General features: G+C 35.2%; 3 protein-coding genes across 6 annotated transcripts; 1 reads left to right on the forward strand and 2 right to left on the reverse strand.

Moving 5' to 3' along the window:
* Window positions 1-1182: 1182 nt before the first annotated feature.
* On the forward strand, window positions 1183-2138 carry LOC120073340 (chlorophyll a-b binding protein of LHCII type I, chloroplastic-like). Its single transcript, XM_039026124.2, has one exon. It carries the CDS (start codon window positions 1233-1235, stop codon window positions 2028-2030), a length of 798 nt encoding a protein of 265 aa, XP_038882052.1. The 5' UTR covers window positions 1183-1232; the 3' UTR covers window positions 2031-2138.
* Window positions 2139-2697: 559 nt separating this feature from the next.
* On the reverse strand, window positions 2698-11905 carry SS4 (starch synthase 4). 3 transcript variants are annotated; one of them, XM_039026121.2, is made up of 16 exons: window positions 11537-11905; window positions 9000-9195; window positions 7977-8058; window positions 6823-7882; window positions 6698-6749; window positions 6141-6263; window positions 5961-6036; window positions 5700-5884; window positions 5377-5571; window positions 5235-5306; window positions 4845-5051; window positions 4191-4316; window positions 3782-3931; window positions 3554-3615; window positions 3387-3462; window positions 2698-3302 (listed from the first exon to the last, which is right to left on the reverse strand). In XM_039026121.2, the coding sequence occupies exons 1-16, from the start codon at window positions 11674-11676 to the stop codon at window positions 3120-3122; spliced, it is 2985 nt and encodes a 994-aa protein (XP_038882049.2). In that variant the 5' UTR covers window positions 11677-11905; the 3' UTR covers window positions 2698-3119. The 3 variants fall into 3 exon arrangements, with proteins under 3 accessions (XP_038882049.2, XP_090168430.1, XP_090168429.1); XM_090312304.1 differs by lacking the exon at window positions 11537-11905; XM_090312303.1 differs by lacking the exons at window positions 9000-9195; window positions 11537-11905 and adding an exon at window positions 8209-8358.
* Window positions 11906-13982: 2077 nt separating this feature from the next.
* Window positions 13983-20698, reverse strand: RWA4 (O-acetyltransferase family protein). 2 transcript variants are annotated; one of them, XM_039027785.2, is made up of 18 exons: window positions 20337-20630; window positions 20160-20207; window positions 19974-20025; window positions 19383-19474; window positions 19036-19179; window positions 18895-18951; window positions 18738-18810; window positions 18063-18221; window positions 17290-17439; window positions 16889-17144; window positions 16126-16241; window positions 15941-16027; window positions 15754-15842; window positions 15549-15611; window positions 15392-15448; window positions 14849-14945; window positions 14587-14745; window positions 13983-14387 (listed from the first exon to the last, which is right to left on the reverse strand). In XM_039027785.2, the coding sequence occupies exons 3-17, from the start codon at window positions 20004-20006 to the stop codon at window positions 14590-14592; spliced, it is 1629 nt and encodes a 542-aa protein (XP_038883713.1). In that variant the 5' UTR covers window positions 20007-20025; window positions 20160-20207; window positions 20337-20630; the 3' UTR covers window positions 13983-14387; window positions 14587-14589. The 2 variants fall into 2 exon arrangements, with proteins under 2 accessions (XP_038883713.1, XP_090168531.1); XM_090312405.1 differs by having other exon boundaries at window positions 20160-20698.
* Window positions 20699-22221: the final 1523 nt, after the last annotated feature.

A 22221-nucleotide genomic window follows, 5' to 3' on the forward strand; every position in this document is an offset into this window, starting at 1 on the left:
ATATGAATTTGGGTCAGATGTTAAGACATTAAAAAACACTCATTTAAGTTCTGCTTCTGTGTTTGTGTGTATTAAAAAAATGTAACATATTATAAGTTTAGTGATTGAAATTTAGGTTTGTAACTTTAAAAATGTGACATATTTCTTAATCGTAAATTTTGTATCAAATAAGTTTGTGCACTTTCAAAAGTGTCCAATAATTTTTTAAACTTAAAATTTTATGCCCAATAAATCATTGAAAATTTTATTGTGTCTAATAAATCATTGACCTATTCAATATATTTTAAATAATTGGAAACAAAATCGAAGGTTTAGGTTTTTATTAAACATAAAATTAAAATTTAGATTTTATAGACCAACTAATTTTTTAAAATTTCGAATATTTCAAGAACATATATGAGACATAATTGAAAATTCATGAAGTTATTAGATTAACTCTTCCAGGACTAGCACAAACCTCAAAGTCTCGGGACTTTATAGTTTAATTTAAAAAGAAAAAAAATTTACAAAGAGACTTGGACTAGTCTACTTTTTATTACACTTCAGTTATTGTAGAGATAATAATTGATAAAAATTGTTCGAAAAAAAAAAAAAAAAAAAAAAAAAAAAAAGATTTTTCATTTATAACAATGAATTTGCACTGGTAAAATTTTCTAACTTTTATGAATTCACACAGCCAAGAAATTAATTATTTGGTCCCTTTTTTTTTTCCCCTTTTTAGTTTTTTGAAGCAACCCAATTCCTATTCATGTAGCTTACAGTTCCTGAAAGGAATCCTAGGAAGTAATCAATTTCTGTTTATTGTAAGAATAGTAGCAAAGTTTAACCTACCAAAAGAAAAATACATCACATCAAATTCTAACAAAAATATCTAATAGCTACCAACACATCTGAAAAGGGAAAATCTCCACTACCCAACCACGCCATGCTAACTCTTGAATTTTCCGGCCACATAAATGAATTTTCATCTAAGAAAAAGACAATCTATCTAAACGTTAGATTCACTGTACACTAATATGAATCTGAAGGAGTTGGTGGATGAGAAAGAGCCATGTGGGCATACATCAAAACAAGGGAAAAATCTTTGAACTCCAATGAGATTGAAGATATAGATACCAATGGATAAGAATCTGTTCTCCTTGCCCACTATTTAAACTCATCTAACCCAACCATTTCTTCCCCACCACAAATACATTCCATCATCAATCACACAGTTCATTCCACCTCCAACAATGGCTGCTTCTACAATGGCTCTCTCCTCCCCATCTCTGGCCGGCAAGGCCGTGAAGCTCTCCCCCAACACCCCTGAAATTCAGGGCAATGGAAGAGTCAGCATGAGGAAGACTGCCAGCAAGTCAGTTTCCTCCGGCAGCCCATGGTACGGTCCTGACCGTGTCAAGTACTTGGGCCCATTCTCTGGCGAGCCACCGTCCTACCTCACCGGAGAGTTCCCCGGTGACTACGGCTGGGACACTGCTGGACTTTCAGCCGATCCCGAGACCTTCGCCAAGAACCGTGAGCTCGAAGTGATCCACTCCAGATGGGCTATGCTTGGAGCTTTGGGCTGTGTCTTCCCTGAGCTTCTGTCCCGCAATGGTGTGAAGTTTGGTGAAGCTGTGTGGTTCAAGGCTGGATCTCAGATCTTCAGTGAGGGAGGGCTCGACTATTTGGGCAACCCCAGCTTGATACACGCACAGAGCATTTTGGCCATCTGGGCTTCCCAGGTTGTGTTGATGGGCGCCGTCGAGGGCTACCGTATTGCCGGTGGCCCACTCGGGGAGGTCACCGACCCCATCTACCCAGGTGGAAGCTTTGACCCATTGGGTCTGGCTGATGACCCAGAGGCCTTCGCTGAATTGAAGGTTAAGGAGCTCAAGAATGGAAGGTTGGCTATGTTCTCCATGTTTGGGTTCTTCGTTCAGGCCATTGTTACTGGAAAAGGTCCATTGGAGAATTTGGCGGACCACCTTGCGGACCCAGTTAACAACAATGCTTGGGCATATGCTACAAACTTTGTTCCCGGAAAGTGAGAAATATGTAAGAAAAGAGAGACTAAAAGAGAGTTTCTATGGTGTTCAATCATTATTTGTGGTGTACTGTACATTAGTTGGAAATGAATGAAGTGCTTTTGTGTGAAATTTTTGTGCTGCTAGTGTGTTTTCTTTCTTCTTGATTCATGAAGTTGTTGCTTCAGTGATTGTTCAACCGTTTCTTCTGGTTTAACCCTTCCCGATGGGAAGTCTTAAAAGAGTGGATCAAAAGTATACCGTTAATTATATACTCGATTCATCTTTACAAATCATGTAAAAGGATAGAAATTTTATTTAATTGGAATGGTTATAAACATAATTGTTTGGTAACTTTATTGACATTAATCATTACACTATCACTTCTAAGAATAATTCAAATACAAACACACATTTTATTACACTTGATAATAACTAATTCTCAATTGATTTTAACATATATCCTCGACTAAGATATTAAAATTTAAAATCAAGTTTACCCACCCTACATACGTTGATGGAAAAAAAAATCATCCAGCATTAACAAAAATATGGTGCTGAATAGTATAATATATTAATAATTATTATTTTAGCCACCGATATTATACTGGAAAAGAACTCAACCAAATAATGAGGAAATTGCTCGTGCAGGTCAAATTTAACGCAAGGAAAAAAAAATCGGACAAAGATATATTCGAATGTTCCAATTAAAGATTTTGGGTATAATACTAATTTACAAAATATTATCTACATGTCAAAAAAAGATGAAAAAATGGCAGGTTTCCCCTGGCCTTATAGCAAGAAAAGCAGGTTCATGAATATGATTTAGGCATTGCCATCAGCAACAGCTCTTTCCTTTCTGTAAAAGGGGCGATGAAATGTTCCGTCCAGTGTACAAAAGTATGATGTGATCAATTGACCAATTCAGAGGTTTCATGGTAGCATAGCATAAAACCATGGATGAGCCACCAAATTTGGTCTAAACTTCAGTTTTCAATGAGAATCGGATTCGATTATGTTCCACCATAATTGCTCAGGCACTCCCACATGGAACTTTAGAATATGAATGAAAGATTGCCCAGAAAAAACATAAAAAAGGAAGTACTAGTTTCCTTACGCACGACCTGCGGCAACTGCTCTTGCTCGTGCTACTGACTTTGAATAAAGTTCCTCATACTGAGCAGCTGAAGTTTCCCAGCTGAAATCTACGTCCATGACTTTCTGAACCAGCTGCTGCCAACTACCTGGGTTATTTAAATAGTGGCTAAAGGCACGTTCCAGTGCATTATTCAACCCCTGTCAAAATAAATACAAGTTATCAACGGTGAGAGGCCGTATGATGAAAGAACACTCACTCAAGTTCGTTTTCTGTTCTGGTACCTGCTCATCAGGAGTTAAAAATGCATATCCGTTTCGAAGCTCGGTAGGAATTGTCTCATCGTCAACATCAAAGACACTACATGGCGAACAATGATATCATTAAAACACGAAAGTTCTGAAGAAAGAAACTCAAATAAGTAGAGATTTTACAAGATAAGGTCATGCACCTGTCATTTAGCCCGCCAGTTTTCCGTACAATAGGAATACAACCGTATCGCATTGCAATCATCTAAGAAGGGGGGAAAAAGTTGAAGGTAAAACTGTTGTAATGCCTCAAAAAAGTGTTACCGCATTCTAACTTGGTTGATGTATTATTATTCACTAGCCCTTAGGTCGACCCTCTTTGTTTCTAGTTAAAAATAAGCTCAAACTAGGCGACATATGCAACCTTTTACCTGAGTGAGGCCACATGGCTCAAAGATAGATGGTATTATCAACATATCAGATCCTGCATAAATCCAATGAGAAAGAGACTCATCATAAGTCAACACCAACCGAATTTGATCATGACTCTGGAAATGATTCGCAATATCCTCAAATTCCCTCTGCATGGACAAAAATGCAGTCGTAATAAGGTAAGAGAAATTTTAATTACATGAGTGGGTGCACGAAAATCAAATAGAAGGGGCAACATTGTGTCAAGGTCAGATCAAGAAAATCTCAAATGACAGAAACCAGCAAAAAGAGTATTTACATTTTCGTAGGGGAAAAAACAATTGTAGGATCGGAACATAGCCACCCGCATAAATAGAAAAATAATTTTGTTTAATTTTTTGTATGAGGCACATAAGTCAAGTAGATAACCTGAATATGAGGAACTGGGCTTGAACCCAGAAGAACAAACTGTCCTCCCATCTCCAACGTTCGGTATATTGCGTACCTGATAAGATGTATACCCTTCTGAGGCACCAATCTTGTTATGCAACCCACCTATTGCAAAACAAATATTTAAATTAAATCCACCAAAACTCCAATTTCATTATGCAGCCTACGTCACTGCTACCATTTCATGGAAAATCAGAAATGAAACTTGAGTGCAGATTTGTTATCATATCTCAATTACTAAACTATTGCAATAATTTTGTCCTGTCTTGGTAAGCGAAACTATAAATATGATATGCTGCATACGACGGGAAGCATGGAATCAGAGTATCTGATATACATTCAGAAGTGGTCATAAAATGGTGAGCCGAATACAATTAGTAAATCCCACACCACAACTGTAATCAAATAATTAGCTCGATTTCCAAAAGGGTGAAGTGAAGCTCCTGTTTACCCAACACTAGGGGAAAAGATAATCATGATGTATTATATTCACGTATTGTTATGTCAGTCTCAATGTAGAAAATGAAGCACAATTAAATCCTTAGATTGAACAGAAAACAAAAGGGAATTGCAAAATATTTGAAAACAGAAAGCAGCGATCACATGATTCATTGTCTCAAAAAATGTAATTACCAGAGGTTTTCTGACATTAGATGACAACCCCAGATGCCTTCTTATAGCGTCTTTATTTTCTGCCTTCCCCTGAAGATCATTTGCATTATATTGGACTTTGATAAATGAATCGGTAGTAGGATTCCACACATCAGTATCAATTCCATTGAGAATGCCAAAGAACTTTTTCGAATGAAAATTAAGCGTTCCGTGAAGACCATGCCCTCCCTGTAGCCCATACGGACGTCAATCTCAGTGCCTCAAAAGATTAACAACTTTAAACCAAAAGACAATTTTGTATGCCTTATGATAGTTAAGCAAAAACCATAGCGATGAACGGATAAAATCTGTGATTGTCAAGGTCATCCTAAAATTTCTGTTTATATGAGGTATCTTTAATACAAATCATACCTCAGCTCTCCGCACCTCTTGAGCATAGGTAGGTGATACTGTTGTGACAATGTTAGAGAACACAACTGCCCCCTGGAAAACAGTGTCAATCATAAAAGTTTCGCAACAAATAAAGAGATAGGACAGTCTGTGAACACGATACCTTAACAGGATTGATCCTTTCATGAGAAGAATTATCCTGTAATCTGTCTTGTCTGTTTAGCTGGTCAACATCAAGACCGCAAGAAGCCAAATCTGAAGCAGGGGCAGTTCCCTGATACTCAAAGTTGTGGCAAGTAAAACATATTCTTGCAGAATTCAATCCTTTCGGGTAATACAAATCCCAATATAATGGTGCCTTAAAAAGCAATTAAAAGTCAGTTGCCAAAAGATAGAATGATGAACAGGCATTAAAAGTCATACAATGAATGCTCATCTATTCAATGAAATGTTTCTTTTTCTAAAAAAAAAAAAAAAACATCGTACAATGAATGCAGTTTGCCAATCGTGGCAATGTATAATATCAGGTCTCTTGCCAGCCCGAAGAAGTAACTCAAGTGCAGCACGGCTGAAATATGAAAAACGTTTGAAGTCGTCATGCTCCCCATAATATTGAGCCCTCCAGAAGAACTTATCAGGGTGATGAGGTTCAATAAAGTAAACAGGAAGACCTGCAGAAGTTAAATTGACACATATTTTCTTTAAAAAAAATTCATAAATAAAAATTTAGACAGGATAAATATTGACCTTCAACAGTCCCAACCCATATCTTATTTTTGAACAGCCGCCCATCAAAGTAGGACTCAAATACCACATCCAGAAGCTGTAAAGCAAAGAAAGTACCATAAAACATTAATAAAACACCAAAATAGCACATAGCAACGGTTATTCCTTCATTAATTTCATACGTCTCAATCATAGGCATACCCTTAAATCTTTTATACGACTGTACTCCATGCAATCATATTTAGGAAGAACAATTTCCACAAGATGCCCTCTCCTTTGCAGCGCTTTGCTGAGACCAGTGATGACGTCACCCAGACCACCAACCTTCAAAAGAAATGTCATTCCTTAAACTACTTTTACTCTTAACATAAAAATAAAAAACCACTTTACAAGATCTGGGTTTTCATTTGCACATGCTCAGTACATTTGAACCACAAATAGAAAATAAAGTGTGAAAACAACTTCGATAAAAACATAAATAAAGATGTCATGCATTTTAAATGCCTTCCCCCCTTGAGAAAATTGACACTGTATTTTGCATTTACTTTAATGCCAAAATGTTCACATTCAATAGCAACCAAAGGAGGATAATTCCAGTCCTGTTTGCTAAGAAACGCAATAGAATAGAGCAAATCGGGATAAAAGGAGGGTTTGTGAAATATTGAAAGCATAGGAGTGCAAGCAAGAGAATTTCTAAGGTTCATCTTTGTTCTCAAGTAGATTGGTAAAACCCAAGAACTATTGAGCTAACAACTCACCTTAGCGACTGGTGCCATTTCTGCTGCAATGTGGATGACATAGAGTCCTGAACTACAGTTAACAAGAATACTGATTAAACAACAGTTTCTTCTGAGGCAATATATTCTAAATTATAGTTATGTACCGTTTTGGAGAAGATGTCAAATTAAGAAACAAAGCCACAGCCTCAAGTTCATTCTTTTCCTTGCAAGCCATATAAGCATCATATATGCGTGCATCCCTCTTCCATGTCATCTCCTTCAACAGTTTAGCATCATCACTCGATATCTTTTCCTCAAGTAACCAACCATCTATCAATAGCAATAAACGGCTCCAAAACTCCAAAGGCATATCATTTACAGGCTCATCTATAGCTGTTTTCTTGCTTGCTTCTTTGATAGTATCCAGTGTATCTTGAAACTCCTTCACAGATTCCTGATATAATTTGATATAAGACTGTAATTCCTCATCAGAACTTTGAAGGCGATCCTCCAATAGATCTATCTTTTGTTGCATTAGTTCATTATCTTGCTGAAACTTTTCAGAAGATAATTTGAAGACGTTAGCTTCTTCAAGGGACTCTTCCAATTTCTCGACCTTTTCTTGGAGCTCTTGGTTTTGTTGCAAAACAAGAATAGCTTGATCTGCCTGCTCGGTTGCCTTATCTAGCAAAACTTGCAAGTCTTCTACCCTCTTCCTCAAGTCCATACATTCAGCGTTCAGGGAAGACAATTCTGAACCATCTTCCTGAGAGGTTGACAGCTTAGATTCCAAGTCTTTGAGCGAAGACTCCAAAACTGACCGTTCTTTTTCCAAAAATTCCAGATGTTGATCAGCATTCTTAACATTACACAACTCTTCTTTGAGTGTTTGTATATCATTCTTCAGGATAACATTTTCTGATCTCAGTAAATGAAGCTCTTTAGTAAGAGAATCAATAGGAACATTGTTCAGATTTCCATGCATACCTCCATTGCTCTGTTCAGTACCACTACTGAAATTTAGCTGTGTCTGCAACTTTTCGAATTGGTCTTCCAACAGCTCCTCGTGTACCTTCTCTTGGGCAGCCAGTTCAATTCGAGCATCAGTTTCTGCCAATCTCATTTCCAAGCCATTTATCTCTCTCTGCAATTCCTCCTTCTCAGCAAGGATTTTTTCAAGATCTTTGAGGGTGCGAACCCGGGCTTGGTTAAGTAGAAGGATATCTATAAGATAACCACAATTTCATACAGTAGGTTAAAGAAAGAGCATAGCCAAATAAAAGTTTTTGACATTATAAGGGAAAAAAGAAAACCCCACTTTTCTCTGCATTTTTTATCATCCCAATCAAATCTTCGAGTTGAACGCCTTTCTTCAGCCCTTCAGTGTCAACTTTCCTGGTCTGAAATTTCAGAAGACTCGCATTCAATTGTCTGCTTCAGTTATCAAATATCCAGACAAGACAATAAATGAAAGTCTTTATAGGAGAACCCATAAGAACATTGTTCTGATTTCCATGCAGCACACAAATCAAGGTCGCTCTGTTCAGTACCACTACCACCATTGAAATTCAGCTGCTTCTGTAACTTTCCAGGTGGTTTTCAAGCAGTTCCCTTTGTACCTTCTCCTGGGCAGCAACTTCAATTTGATATCAGTTTCTGCCAATTGCATTTCCAAGCATTCATCTCTCTCCGCAATTCCTCAGCAAACGTTTCTTCAGGATCTGCAAGGCAATGAACTTGGGCTTGGTTGAAACTGAAAAAAAAAAAATCAGAACCGATGCTTGAATTAAAGTTGCCACCCAGGAGAAGGTAGAACTGTTGGAAGACAAATCAGAAAAGTTTCAGAAGCAGCTAATTCTCCATGTTGCTATTGAACAGAGTGACCCAGGTATGCAGGGAAATCAAAAAGTTCTCCTGCTGATTCTCATCCAGGACCTTCCTTTATTAAGTTCAGAAAATGTCGCCAATGTTATGTCCTTTGAAAATAAGACATTGATAAGAAATAAAAGAATTATCTTATATAAATATGGAAATGAAAAGTCCATCTGGTCACTACTCCCCTCAAGGTTCTTGTAATCCATAACATAATGTATTGAGTTTCTCGTGGAACTGCTTTCTCAAAATAACCTAATCAAGAACTATCACGTTGGACTTGGAATTTTATATTACTTCCGAATGAAATCAATGCATGGGCTCAAGATTTTTTTTTCCCTTAAGATTCTTCCCTCTCTCTAGCATCAATTCCATTGGAAGATCAAAAATGTAAACATGACAACAATCATCAGCAAGTGCAGTTACTTTACCGAAGGTTCAATTTCAACAGAAGCAGTCATACACTTACTTCTTTCTCAGTGTCATGCTGCACAGCTGAACTAGTGTTGAAAACAGCACTAGACAAGCTCTCCTGATTCAAAATTGGAACTCCCTCCACCACATTCTCAGTGCCAGAGTCCTCATCATCATTTGGATTGAAATTAGCATGCACTGACAGATGTTCATAGGAGGCTTTCTTCAAATGCTTCCTCTTGTGCCGAGAACTGTACAGAATTTATATTTATATGCTATTAATTGAATATAGAATGTCCAAGAAACTGGGAAAACCTTGTATCTATCGCAACATACAGACGGACAACAGAACTCAACTATTATTTTTCATCTCATCAATAAATATATATATATATATACACACATTCTCAGTGCCAGAATCCTCATCATCATTTGGATTGAAATTAGCATGCACTGACAGATGTTCATAGGAGGCTTTCTTCAAATGCTTCCTCTTGTGCCGAGAACTGTACAGAATTTATATTTATATGCTATTAATTGAATATAGAATGTCCAAGAAACTGGGAAAACCTTGTATCTATCGCAACATACAGACGGACAACAGAACTCAACTATTATTTTTCATCTCATCAATAAATATATATATATATATATATATCAGCTCTAGTTTGAGGTTCGAGAAATGCTAAAAGGCACATTCTTCTCATCAACAAATCACATTTAGGGTTTACACCAAATTAGTACTAGGCAACCCTCATGAGAGAGCTTGATGGTTGGAAAAAGGACAACCACCTTCGGAAGAGAGACAATTCAATCTGGCAGGGAGTCTAAAGTGGAAGTGGAACTCCACCAAAATCTGCAAGCCATTTCTCACCAAGAACATCAACTAGACGTTGCTGACAAAGTTGAATGTATAATGGGTACAATGGATAGATAGTTGGATCAACTGGTTTTACATCTTATAGTACATAGTTGATGAGCGCAAACAAAAAGTAATCAAAATGATAATCTTCATCAAAAACCATAAGGACGACCTATACCAGCAAGGTGACACCAACAACCAACCCCAAGAATGTAAAAATGAAAGGCTTTTGGTCAAGATTCCATTTCTCAACATGCCCGCAACAGTGGTGAACCCAAAGAGGCACTATCTTAAGGGAGCATGTTGAGGATCCCACATTGAGAAAATGGAAGAACCTCACAGTCTCTAAAACACACCTAGATTACTCCTCTCATTATTAATTGGTTTGAAGATAAAACCCATGTTCATCTAAGACAAACAAGACACCATGCCACAACCACATGCACAAGTCATTGAGCCAAATAAAAGAAGCTGGTTGGTTACCCACAATCCAAACTCAATATGGTCCAATTACATATGGCAACTTTTTTCCGCCTTTCTGAAGTTCAAACGAGGTGAGTAGATGAAGATTTGAACCTCTAGTCTTTAGGGAGTTTACTAATGTCTTGACTATTTGTACTATGCTCATATTAGCATCTTTCTAATCTTATACATATGATGCTACATCAAATCCTCAAGGTAGCTCATAATACACCCATTATCACATTAAGGCCTATTGAAATTCAGAACTAGATAGCTATACTTCTAAAGCTATAATGACTAAATCATTACCAGAGGAAAAAAAATGTATTAACCAGAACATCAGAAGAGCTAAAATACTGGAAATGCATTGTACCTTTTATATTTTGTCATAATAATTTTTTTTTTTTTTACAAAAAAAAAAAAAAAAAAAAAAAAAAAAAAAGAAAAGAAGAAGAAGAAGAACTTTTCACATGTGCAGCTCCCCCGAGGCTTTCAAAAATCTAAAAATTACCATGTGTTATCTGACATAAAAGCAAAATCTAATGAGAACTTTGACCGATCATTTTGAGCTTCCAGTTCTTTTGGATTGCTAACGTGGATCGATGACGCTGGTGGAAGGAAACTGCACTCTATATAGCAAGAATCCAGTAGCCAAACTTCTTTGAGTAATATATTGGAAACCATTCTGTGGTTTTTAGCTATGTGATATTCGTTTTCATTTTTCTCGTTTTCATGAAGAGTGAAGACCACAATTACAAAGGAAACTAATGACAAGGACATCCAGAGGAGACTTCTCCAATTGATTTGAATTAGAAAGAGGGAAAAAAAAAGGAAAAAGAATATCTCAATCACAGAAACTATTTGACTGGGAACTCCGCCTACAGATTATAAAGCATACAATAGCTAACCTCCGATGTTCCCCAGTTTCTCACTATTCAATATTTAATTCATAAGATTAAGTTCAAAAACATCAATTCCGCTAACAGCCTGTTAACCATCATAGCATTTGCAAAATTTTCAAAAATAAATAAATAAATAAGAGTTAAGAATAAGAAAGTACTTTCAGATAAACGAGACACGCGAAATAAAGGTATGTTAGCAAACAAAACTATAATGAAAATCAAGAATCCAATCAGAGTCCAGCGGAAATCCAGTGGAGACAGATAAACGAGATACAACGAAGCGTCGAATCCTAACCTCCAACAAATTACAGACGTCCAGATCAATAAGAAACAAGATTAAGTAGCAAAAAAGATTGAAAACAGCACCTGAGACGGCGAGGTCGCATTTTACATGAGGCATTAAGCAAGCAACGAGAAGAGTAAGGAAACTGTGGTTTATCCAATACTTTTCCATTCAAAGAACCAAAGCCAGAGCTCAGAAACAACGTCGAGAGCTTCATTGCCATTACGCTCAAACTTCCAATAACCGAAAGCTCTCTCTGCTATCTCAAAGTCTCAATACCATTGAATCCTCAAAGAAAGAAAGATATATCAAACAATTGCTTCGCCTAGACTTCATTTCCATCGAGCTCGCATATCGAGGAAATACCTGATCATTCAGAGTGGCGATGGAGGGATCCCGCGGTTCGGCGTGAGTTCAGTTCATTTCATTTCAACTTCCAATGAATCACAGCGAGAAACTTGAGAAAGCGAGAAAGTGCACAAAAATGTACGCATCACGTATTCGTATACGTGAGAAACTTCTCTACCGCACGTGCGACCAACCCAAAGGCCAAAACACCTTAAAGTATCAGCGTCGCATCACAAAACCTTATCTCGATCCAACGGTAGTGATGCGCTTTGTTTGATTTAACTGAATCGGCGAGTAGAGATGTCCGGCCCTGGGGCCCGTTTCGGATGGGGATTTCCCGATTAGGCAGAGGAGTGGGGAAAAAAATTTCCCTTGAGCTAAACGGAGACGGGGAACGCCCCGGCCTCAACCCCACTCCCATCCTGATTATCTTTTACATATTTATTTAGTATAGTTATCTAATGTTATGTTATTATTATTATTATATAAATATTACATTTAAATTTCAAATTAGGAAACATAATAAATATGTTTAAATTGAAGGTTTAAATTTAGATTATATATGTGAATAATTTAATTTATATTTATTTCTTTCTACTAAAAAATTAATTAGTTTTTTTAGGCCAAAATTTGAATAATTTAAATTAATTACCTTTTTACAAAAAAAAAAATAACGGGAAAAATCCCGTCCCCGTGGATGGGGATGAGGAATGAAATGGAGAGCGGGGACGAGGATGGGGAATGGCATCCCCGGCCCTCTCCACCCCGTGGACATCTCTGGCGGCGAGCATTTAAAATTTGGAAAATTTGCGAAATATATCATTTTTTTCATCTTGACATTTATATTTATATTTATATATGTTAAAAAGGTTGTAAATTCCGTTGCAATTGAAGTCTTGAATTTTTTTTTTTTATTATTATTATTGGTTAAAATAGGTAATTAAGAGAAACGGATCAAATTTCATAAAATTAGTATTAACTGTATGATTTAATTATGATTGATTTAGTAAATTCAGTAAATCAAACTTAGCAAATAAGAGAGACATTTAATTAGTTAGAACTAACAGCACGTAATTTACTATTTGCAGCGTTGGTGGTTTTATGATTAATTTATAAAGAATTTATTAAAATTTAATTCACTTGTGGTACACTTTAAATATATATAGAAGGGTAAACTTAAACATAATTCAATTGGTTAAGACCTTTCATATAAAAGATTTGTACTCTCTGCCCAACATGTTGAACTCAAAAAAGAGGAAAATGAGAGAGAAGGGAGTGAACTCTTAAGAGAAATACTTTAGTTTCATTACTTTCTCTTTAAGGAATGTGGATCGAAGGAAACCTTCATTAAACTTTTTTATGAAAAAAAAAGTGCCTTTTTACCGCTTTGAGATATGAAATAATCAGTGACTCAGTATGTCCTCACTTTTCAATTCCTTCTCTCTGCATTTCTTCTTCTTCCTCTTCAACAACCAACCTACTTCATTGAATACAACTTCGATATTCCAATCTATTCTCTATTAATATTTATTCTTCACTAACCGTGTACCATCAATTGTCAATGTTGTTGATAACAAGCATAGAACAAGTAAACGCCTCAATCAATCACTCTAATCATCTCGGTCTATCACTCTCAGCTTCTCTACAAGTTTTGATTTCACCTTGAGGTATTGCATAAATAAAATCTTTACATTCAATGAAGTAATCAATTAGTAAAATAAATAGTTCGCTTGAAATAGGGATATTTTTGTGGGTTTAGAGCCAACCAAGAACATCTATTGGAAGATGTTCTTACCTAGAAACAAAATATCAGAGGGTAAGTTTAGCCATTCGCTTAGCGTATAAAGCAAAGTGATCGCTAACCAAACGATAATGGTCGCATTCTGGCAGAAAGCGATCACCTACTCCTTTTGTTAGTAATCGCTTACCTTCGGTGGTTGGCAATCTCTAACAACAGGGTACCGATCGCTTACCCACAACAGTTGGTGAGGGCATACCCCTTCTAATTTGCAATCGTAACCACATGACTAAACTTACACGGTTAGTAGTAGATTTGTGCCGACCAGTCATCAGGTTAAGTACCATCCTGGGGGAGTTAGATGCCAATGAAATACTAGAGATAAGATATCTGCCTCTAAAACATTCTAAACTCACCGTATTTTTGCTTGCAAGAGGAAGAGAGAAGTGAAAATGATGAATGCATTAGAAATAATAAAGTTCAGCTGATCATCAGATGACACATCTCTATGCACAGGAACCGTCATTTTCTTCACTCATTTGAGAGAGGGGATGGGATAACAAAAGAATGAAATGATACATGATGACAATATTACAAAATTTTTTCCTGTAAAATTAAAGGGCTCTACGAAACTCCAGGGAGACACAATTGGCAACTAACTCATCCACCTTGGAAGCAACTGAGGGTTTTTTCCCCCTCAATCACCAGACTTCTTGTTTTCATAATTCTATCTGAAAGCAATAGCGGTTTCCCTCCAATAAGTCTTCCCTTTTAGTCGAAAAGCAAAAATTCAATATAATTCCTTTCTATATGTCTTCAGTCTTCATTCACTAGTTTGGCCTGCAAAACTAATTAACAATACCGAGTCCCACATCACGACAAGTCAATATGCAAATTATTAACAAAACTTGATGAATATGGAGTTTGAACAAATCTCTAATATTAGACATATGACGATGTGATAATCATCAGTACTGAAAAAAATCCAAATTCCAGCATTTCTGGATTTTTGAGTATAGGAGGACGCATTGTAGAACATGGGCTTACCATTTAATGAGGGATGAGAAGAACAACCAACGAGATGCAATACAAACATACAGAAATTGCAGCTCCAGCAAGGAAATTATGCAACAACCGTCTATTATCTTTTGTAGGTACAAAAGTTGTCTTTAGTGTATTGGTTAACTCAAAAATCCGGAGGGAGACCTGCAAAAAAGGAAGAGGATAAATAATGCAAGTTCCATCACAAGTGTTGTATCAACTAATGCTGGGCCTGGAGGAGAGGATTTTAGACCGAGAAAGTTCTTACTATGACATAGATAGCAGTTGTAAGCATGAAATTGAGCATCGGGTATTCTGGAATGATTGAGAGAAGCCACTTTGGCTGTCCATTAGACACATTCGACCTGTACACCAAAAGCATAAATTAGACTGCAACTACAATAAATTAAAAACAAAACAATCTTCAGAACTTATCACTTAATATTATTTCTTTTCGTCGAGTCAATATCTGTGGTATGTAAGCAAGAAATGTTTAAATAACAATTTTCAAACTTGAAGAGATAATGAAAAGATCACCACGTACATTTTCATATAACCAAAAAGGATATCAATCTGTTCAAGTTGATTTTTAAAAACAAAGCAAAACAAAGGATGCTTTCGGCAGTGTGGTAGTATCTTCTTCTTTAATGCATGAAAATAAGAATTTAAAAACATATGCTAGTTATCTGTAAAAACAAGTTGAAGGTACAATAATGAAAGAACAATTCCTATTTTCCAGAATTATATGAAGATTATAGACTTCGGTGAAAAAAGTGAATGACAGAGTAGTTATGGAGCCATCTTAATGTACCTTAACCATATATGGAACTGTGAAATATACGTCTCCAATGTTATCTTGCCAAGCCACCTAACAAAAAAATGATCAACTAAATGAACGTGCAAAAAAATGAGAACAAACGCAACCGATTCCGAGCTTTATAGTTGACAGACAAAGAGAAAATACATACGCAAAGAGGGTCAAAGAGTAGCTTCGCAATTGCTGAGTAAAGTTTCGCAAGCAAATGTAAACACTGGAACCACATAAACAAAAGAAACATTAAGATAGTGGCAATCTCAATGCACCAAATTTCGTCTTTGCAAGTCATTGTGGAAGGATAAAAATTAGCATAATTTTGATTAATGCAAGTACAATGTCATTAAAAAAAAACTCACGTTATGGGAATCCATGATGTGTAGGGATGATATTTGTTGTAAGTGACCTTGTCCAGCTTGTAAATGTACTCGTACCACATATAACCAGCCTAGTCATGGAAATCAGAATAAGATCTATTGTACTTAAAGTACAAAAACAGACTACCAAACCTAAGCAGATAAAAGCACTTCACATTATGCCACTTACTATTACAGAAACAGTAACAATGCTTGTCTTGATCGAAATTCTCTTCCTTGTTTCAGCTTCTTCCAATCTCTCCATCCATTTTTCAACCTGAAATTTCAGAGCATTCAAAAGTCAGTTTCTGAAGGACCAAACCAGGACAACAAGATCCATGAAACTCTGACGTCATCAAATGTTTCCTAATTTACATTGGGGTGATTGTATGCATATATCATGCCGATGATCCATATATAGCGATCTAGACCAGATCTAAAATGCCACTCATGCAGTCTGGGGAGATCAACTTTTGCCGGGTCTGTATAACCTGCCAATAAAAAAGAAAAGGAGAGGGGAAAAAATCGTTATACTTCACATAGTCAGATCAGCAGGAAAAGTGGCACTTCGCAACAAAATTTGTCTACGAACACCAATTTAACCATATATTCCATATGTTACACAATTCACTAGAACTTTTTTTCTTTTTTCTTTTTTCTTTTTTTAATTTACGTGAATGTCTAGGCCAACTTTAAATCCTAGGTACAATTCACAAGATAAACTTACATTAAAACACAAAAACTACCAGTTAACCAACCCATATATGGAAAGGGAAAACATGTTTCGAGCAATTGTTTTCCTTTTTCCCTTTAGTGTCTTCTCAGAAATGACCTATTTTTATTTTTTTATTTTCCAAAAGAATGAGGCTATCATTCTTTTCAAAATCATGGATTTATGAATAGTAATTTCAATGTATGCAAACATCAATTTTTGCATGCTATTCAATCACAAGTCTCTGGAAATAACTTTAAAAACAAAAACAGGAAATTACATTCAGAACAGCTTAACACTTGATGTCTATGAAATTAGTACCTGCACACCCTATTAATTTGCATGCCATGAATGAAAAATATAGAGCACGGTAAATGGAACTAAATTCATCTATTGAAGAATATATATATATATAAAGGAACTAACCTAAAAGGAACGTAAATGGACTCCAGATTATTTCAAAAACTCCAGGAATTTCCCAAACCGCAATAACCACAAGGAAGCAAGCAAGAATCTTTGCAATCATCACTGATCTTATCTCATTGTACTTGTTAAAGATTCCAAGAGCTCCATACACCATGAGAGTAAAAAGTGTATGCATTGGACAGATGTAGTACAGCATGTAGTCATTGTTAAGAACAATGCAGCAAAAAGCAACAAAGAAATTTAGCCGCCACATCATCTGCATCACAAATTAGAAAAAGTCAAGCACTACTGGTATCCTGAGAGTTCAGGGTGGAAGTTCCAGAAAAAATTGATTGGTGAAACAATTATGCAGTGCTAGTTTTTCCTAGAAGAAAGAAGAAAGAAGAGAGAGGGAAAATCACCTGAGCAAAGCGTGCCAAGCTAAAATCCTTTCTAATATAATAGTAGGAGAAGTTTCCAAATCCAGTCATCCACACATAAGCAGCAATAAATACCCGTATAGCGTTATAAATTTCCGTCGCAGCAAAATAATGGTACATTAAAAATAGAACCTGCAAGAACCAAAAAATGTGTGAAGCCATTCATAATGTTGAGAAGCACAAGAAACCGATTGATATGTACAATAATACAAAGGAGAGCAATAAGCACGTGCAAGAAATGTCCAGACACAATGTTACTTCAAATCAGACAAATAAGGAATTTCTAAGTCCTGCAATTAGAATAAAGAATCAATTGAATTAAATCACGTGATAACTTCTCTTTGGAGTATATCATTTCTTTTCCTATCGCGTGGAAATTTCTCTTCAAGATATACCTATCCTTATTGTTGGGACCTAAAAGATCCCAACAACATATCTATTTTTTAAAATTAAAAATAACCACAACTAAATTGTCCGTACAGAAGTTGAAGCATTGTACGGAAGAGATATGAGAATAACCGGATTAATCATCCTGCATTTTTCTTTTTCTTTGTAACTTATAGGGTCCAGAAGAATATAGCACATTCAGAAAAGGAAAGAATGAAAACTTCAGTTAAGGCAAGAAATAAATCCTTTGACAGCTACAACTGCTTGAGAAATGACAAAGAATCAATGAGAAATAGCATCAGCCCCTCACACTTAGAACTTAAACTTGCACCAATGGTTTCATAAAGTCATGTTCGTAAAGAACTTGCCTGCATCCACCCTTTCCATTCCTCTGTTTGATGCCGATTTAGGTAAAGAGTTGCCTTTCCAGAAAATGCTGATTTATCATTGTGTTTCTTCAAAGACGTCATTGCAGAAACAATGATGAGGAGGATATAGAGAAAGAGGAAGAGATCCCGATTGTAATTCTGCTCAAGACAAAACCACTGATAATTAGCTTGCTAAACTAAATTCCATCAAGAGCATCTATCAATAAGTATGATCAGATTTCTTTCTTGTTTCTCAAAGAAACACAATAACGTGAGCAACCTATCTGTATTATATGGATATATATATTTAAAAAAAAATGGTTGAAATCAAGTCCCTATTTAATTGTGTATGGTGCAAAAATATATGCATCAAGTACAGAAAAAAGGCAGGATGGGAGGGAGAAGAGAAGCTTATGGCGGTTGGAAAATATAAATCAGAGAAGCTTACACAATAATTAATCTGAAAGAGGTTATATAGAACATTTAGTCCGAGCTTATGGCAGTTGGAAAATATAAATCAGAGAAGCTTACACACGACACCAGCATAACAAAGGTATGCTGCACCTCCCTAACTTAAACTACCAGAACAATATTTAGGGCCACAAAGAATGGAGTTCTAAACAAAATCCAGATATCGGCATCCATAGGACAAGAGGTAAGATCAAGAGCAAGTACCTTCTTAGAATCTCCGAGTATATTTGTTCGGTCACACATGTAGAAATAGACAAGAATTGCCCCAAATTCAGACCTACAAATGATGATCATTGAGTATGTGGTTGTAAGCTACCAGTTTTTGGGTCACTATCTGTCAAATGCTTAGTTAACAACTTACATTGCTCTCAATGTAGCCCGGTTTTCCAGCAAGAAGGACTCATCCAATGTCATAAACCTAAATTATAAAAGTTTGAGAAGGATGGTCTTTGAAGGGTGTGTGAGGAAAAGAGAGAGAATATAGCAGGAAATAGGAAATGACCTAATTAAGTTTGTTTTAATTGATGAACTATGAAACTTTGCAGAGGCTGATCTTGCAAGGCCTCCTTCCAGCAGAGCAGCCTCATCATCTTTAGCTTTATCTCCTTTCTCCTCAGCCAATTCAACAAGATTATTGTCTGAATGTCTGCAGTCAAAGAAAGCAACAAATTCAAGCCCCATGACCAGAAGACTCAATAAAAGTAGCAGATCTAACAAATGAACTAGCCTATACATTCATAAATTCAAACTTGGTGACAAAGAAAGATCTGAGTTCCATCTCTGCATTTCAAGAATAAATAAACCAATTTATATTAACATCTGTAGTGGGCATCGAAGAAAATTACTCACACTTTAGAAAGAGGTGGAGACTTCTGATACTCTAGAAACTCTGAATATACCCAAGCAACAAAAATTGGAATCACCCCCAGCAAAAAGAACACCTGAAACATAATAAAAATTTTGATATCACTAGCAAAAGCAAGTGTCGCAAAAATTAATAATAAACATAAGCATAAAGAGAGGACGTGGATTTATTTCAGTGTATGTTCATGTTGCGTAGTTTGCAGTGTTTCCATAATTAGATTTTCTGCATGTGACATCTAAACTAGTTTTCACGCCAAGTTCGATATAAGTACATTGATTTCATTTGTAAGATGAAGAAATCAAGCGGAGACTTTCCGCTAATCAAAAAGTCGAATCTATGACTGCAAATTCTCAAACATTATTATTACCACCAACTCCAACCGTAGACACAATAAATACTTCCCGAGTCAGATAAAATTAATAACTACAGTACCATATATGGACAATTAAACAACTAAGCAGCACGCTGAAATAACGAACTCAAAGTTCATTCAGAGTAGAGAAACAAAACTCCTCAACGATCAACCTACTCAACAAAGAAGTTATTAAGGAAGATTGCATGGTGAGAAATTATACCTGGCCGGGCTTGATTCCCTCCAAATCCTCCATTAAAGATCCCTGTTAAAACCTGCCAAATTCAAAATGATCAAAAAAGGAATCCATCGCCTTATATAGAATTAAACAAAATCCCAAACTCCAAAATAGCAACAAAATCCAGAAAAAGACCCAGAAATGGAAATGCAGATCGAGAACGTCACATACCACGAATACACAAGCGTGATCAGATGCAGAAACGAGAGGCTAGCACATCTGGGATAAAATTAGAGAGAAAAAGGAAACCCTAGTTGGGTAGTTGAGCAAAGATTGAAATCCAACACTCGCCGTGATATAGAAGAAGAGAAAACAGAAGAAGGGGAAAAAAGAGAAGAGAATGTATGCCTTTGCTTGAAGATTGAGTAAAATGTTGGAAGGTGGGTCGTTCTCCACTGATGTTTTAGGCCCCAAGAAGTCGATAATGGGTCGTAATTGTTGTTGTTGAGACGGTAGTTCTGGAGTGGGTCGCTTGTTGTTTTCACTGTTCTACAGATCTTGTGATCGCCATTTCCGATTTGGTTCCGGTTAGACGAGAATTTATACAGTTGATAATTTTTATAGTGCATCCCATTTCCCAAAGCTCACCGGCGAATCGGCGATCTTTATTTTATTTTTATTTTTCTTTTTCTTTTTTTATATTTTTTTTCCGGCTGCAGATTGAGAGGTTATTAATGCAACTTGAGAAGAAAGTGACAATTGATAAAAACGTAATTTACGAGCAAATTTTACATTTTTCGTTTTTAGCTTCGTCACCTTTCGGTTTGACAATTTATTTTTTTTAATATTTCAGATATAATTTTCTAAAAATAATTAGCAAGTAGGGACGAGGGAGAAAACTGCCCGACTCTCTTCAGAAAAAAAAAATTATATAAAAAATCAGATAATTAAAATTTTGTTTTATGTTTTTAGGTAGCAAATATATATTTCCCCGATTCTGTTTTTTAAAACTGTCTTTCAAATCTCTTATTCAAATAGTGAAATTTTTTAAAAACAATATTTTTATATTTTAAAAATTATATAAAAAATCAGATAATTCAAATTTTGTTTAATGTTTTTAGGTTAGCAAATATATGTTTCACAGAGAATCTATATTCTGTTTTTTAAAACTAGTTTTCAATTCTCTTATTCAAATAGTGAATTTTAAAAACAACATTTTTATATTTTCATTTTATCCAGGTTTTGAATTTTAAATTTTAAAATATAATATTATATTAAATAAAGATAAAAATATTTAGAAATATAATATATCGTGTTATAAAATCAAATCATTATTTTTAAAAAATATAATATGTATTATAAATTATATAATATTATTAAATAATAATTATATAAATTTTTTAACAGAAATCATATTCATAAATAATTTATTAATAGTTTATCATCAACTAAATATTAGTAGGTAACTACAATTAATTTTATGACTCATAAATGTATAGTATCAAACATTTCAAACAATTATTTAAATTAGAATCCAATTTCTGACTCTATTACACCAAATATATATCTAAAAACATGAAATACAATTATGTTTTCATTGAATCATTTATTTTCAAATTTTTGTTTGTAAATTCCCTATCAAACAAGCCTGAGATTTTAGGGTTATTGTTTCCTCTAGTTTAGTTCTTTCAATTTTAGGGTTGGAATATTAAACATGAGAAAATTATATCTTTAAATTATTGTGTTCTCTTTCTTATTTGTGGTTTTTTTTTTTATTAACTTTTGAATTTCTTTTAGTCTGGCCATTTTAAATTATAATTATTTTTATCATTTAATTTTTAGAATATTTATTTTAGTGCATAAATTTTAGGGAAAAATGGTTTGTAATATATTTATTTGTCACCAAATTTATATTGACTCAATTATCTTAAAGTTAAAACAAGTATAGCTCAAACATACCGTAGGTGTTAGCAAACAAGATATGCAGTACGAATCTATTATTATCAAAAGAAACCATATATACTATCAACTTCAAATTGAAGATACCTATCTATAATTTTTATAAATATATTTTTGTTATTGTTGCAATGACAATATTATGAGAGTTGGAAAAATAAATGATTAATATCAACAAAGAAAAAAAAAAGTACTTTATAAACACGCAATAACCAGAACTCAATGATGGGGGAATTTCAAATAATAGAGGAAAATGAAGTTAATCGTGAGAAAAAAAAATACATTAACAATTAGGTTGATGCACAGATATTTCGCACTCTTTAAAGAGATTCAAGCC

Source organism: Benincasa hispida, chromosome 3, assembly GCF_027475165.1.
Source record: "Benincasa hispida cultivar pf3 chromosome 3, pf3_genome.v1.1, whole genome shotgun sequence".
Lineage (NCBI taxonomy): Eukaryota > Viridiplantae > Streptophyta > Magnoliopsida > Cucurbitales > Cucurbitaceae > Benincasa > Benincasa hispida.

Excerpts from the sequence above, each read along its gene's own strand:
- LOC120073340 (XM_039026124.2), top strand. The coding sequence starts at position 1,233 with ATGGCTGCTTCTACAATGGCTCTCTCCTCCCCATCTCTGGCCGGCAAG.
- SS4 (XM_039026121.2), bottom strand. The coding sequence starts at position 11,676 with ATGGCAATGAAGCTCTCGACGTTGTTTCTGAGCTCTGGCTTTGGTTCT. Across the intron at positions 6,037-6,140 it reads GTCGTATAAAAGATTTAAGG|CTTCTGGATGTGGTATTTGA; the intron begins GTATGCCTATGA and ends TTTGCTTTACAG. Across the intron at positions 4,317-4,844 it reads CTAATGTCAGAAAACCTCTG|GTGGGTTGCATAACAAGATT; the intron begins GTAATTACATTT and ends GTTTTGCAATAG.
- RWA4 (XM_090312405.1), bottom strand. The coding sequence starts at position 20,006 with ATGGAGGATTTGGAGGGAATCAAGCCCGGCCAG. Across the intron at positions 15,612-15,753 it reads ACATCATGGATTCCCATAAC|TGTTTACATTTGCTTGCGAA; the intron begins GTGAGTTTTTTT and ends ATGTGGTTCCAG. Across the intron at positions 14,746-14,848 it reads CAACTGCTATCTATGTCATA|GTCTCCCTCCGGATTTTTGA; the intron begins GTAAGAACTTTC and ends CCTTTTTTGCAG.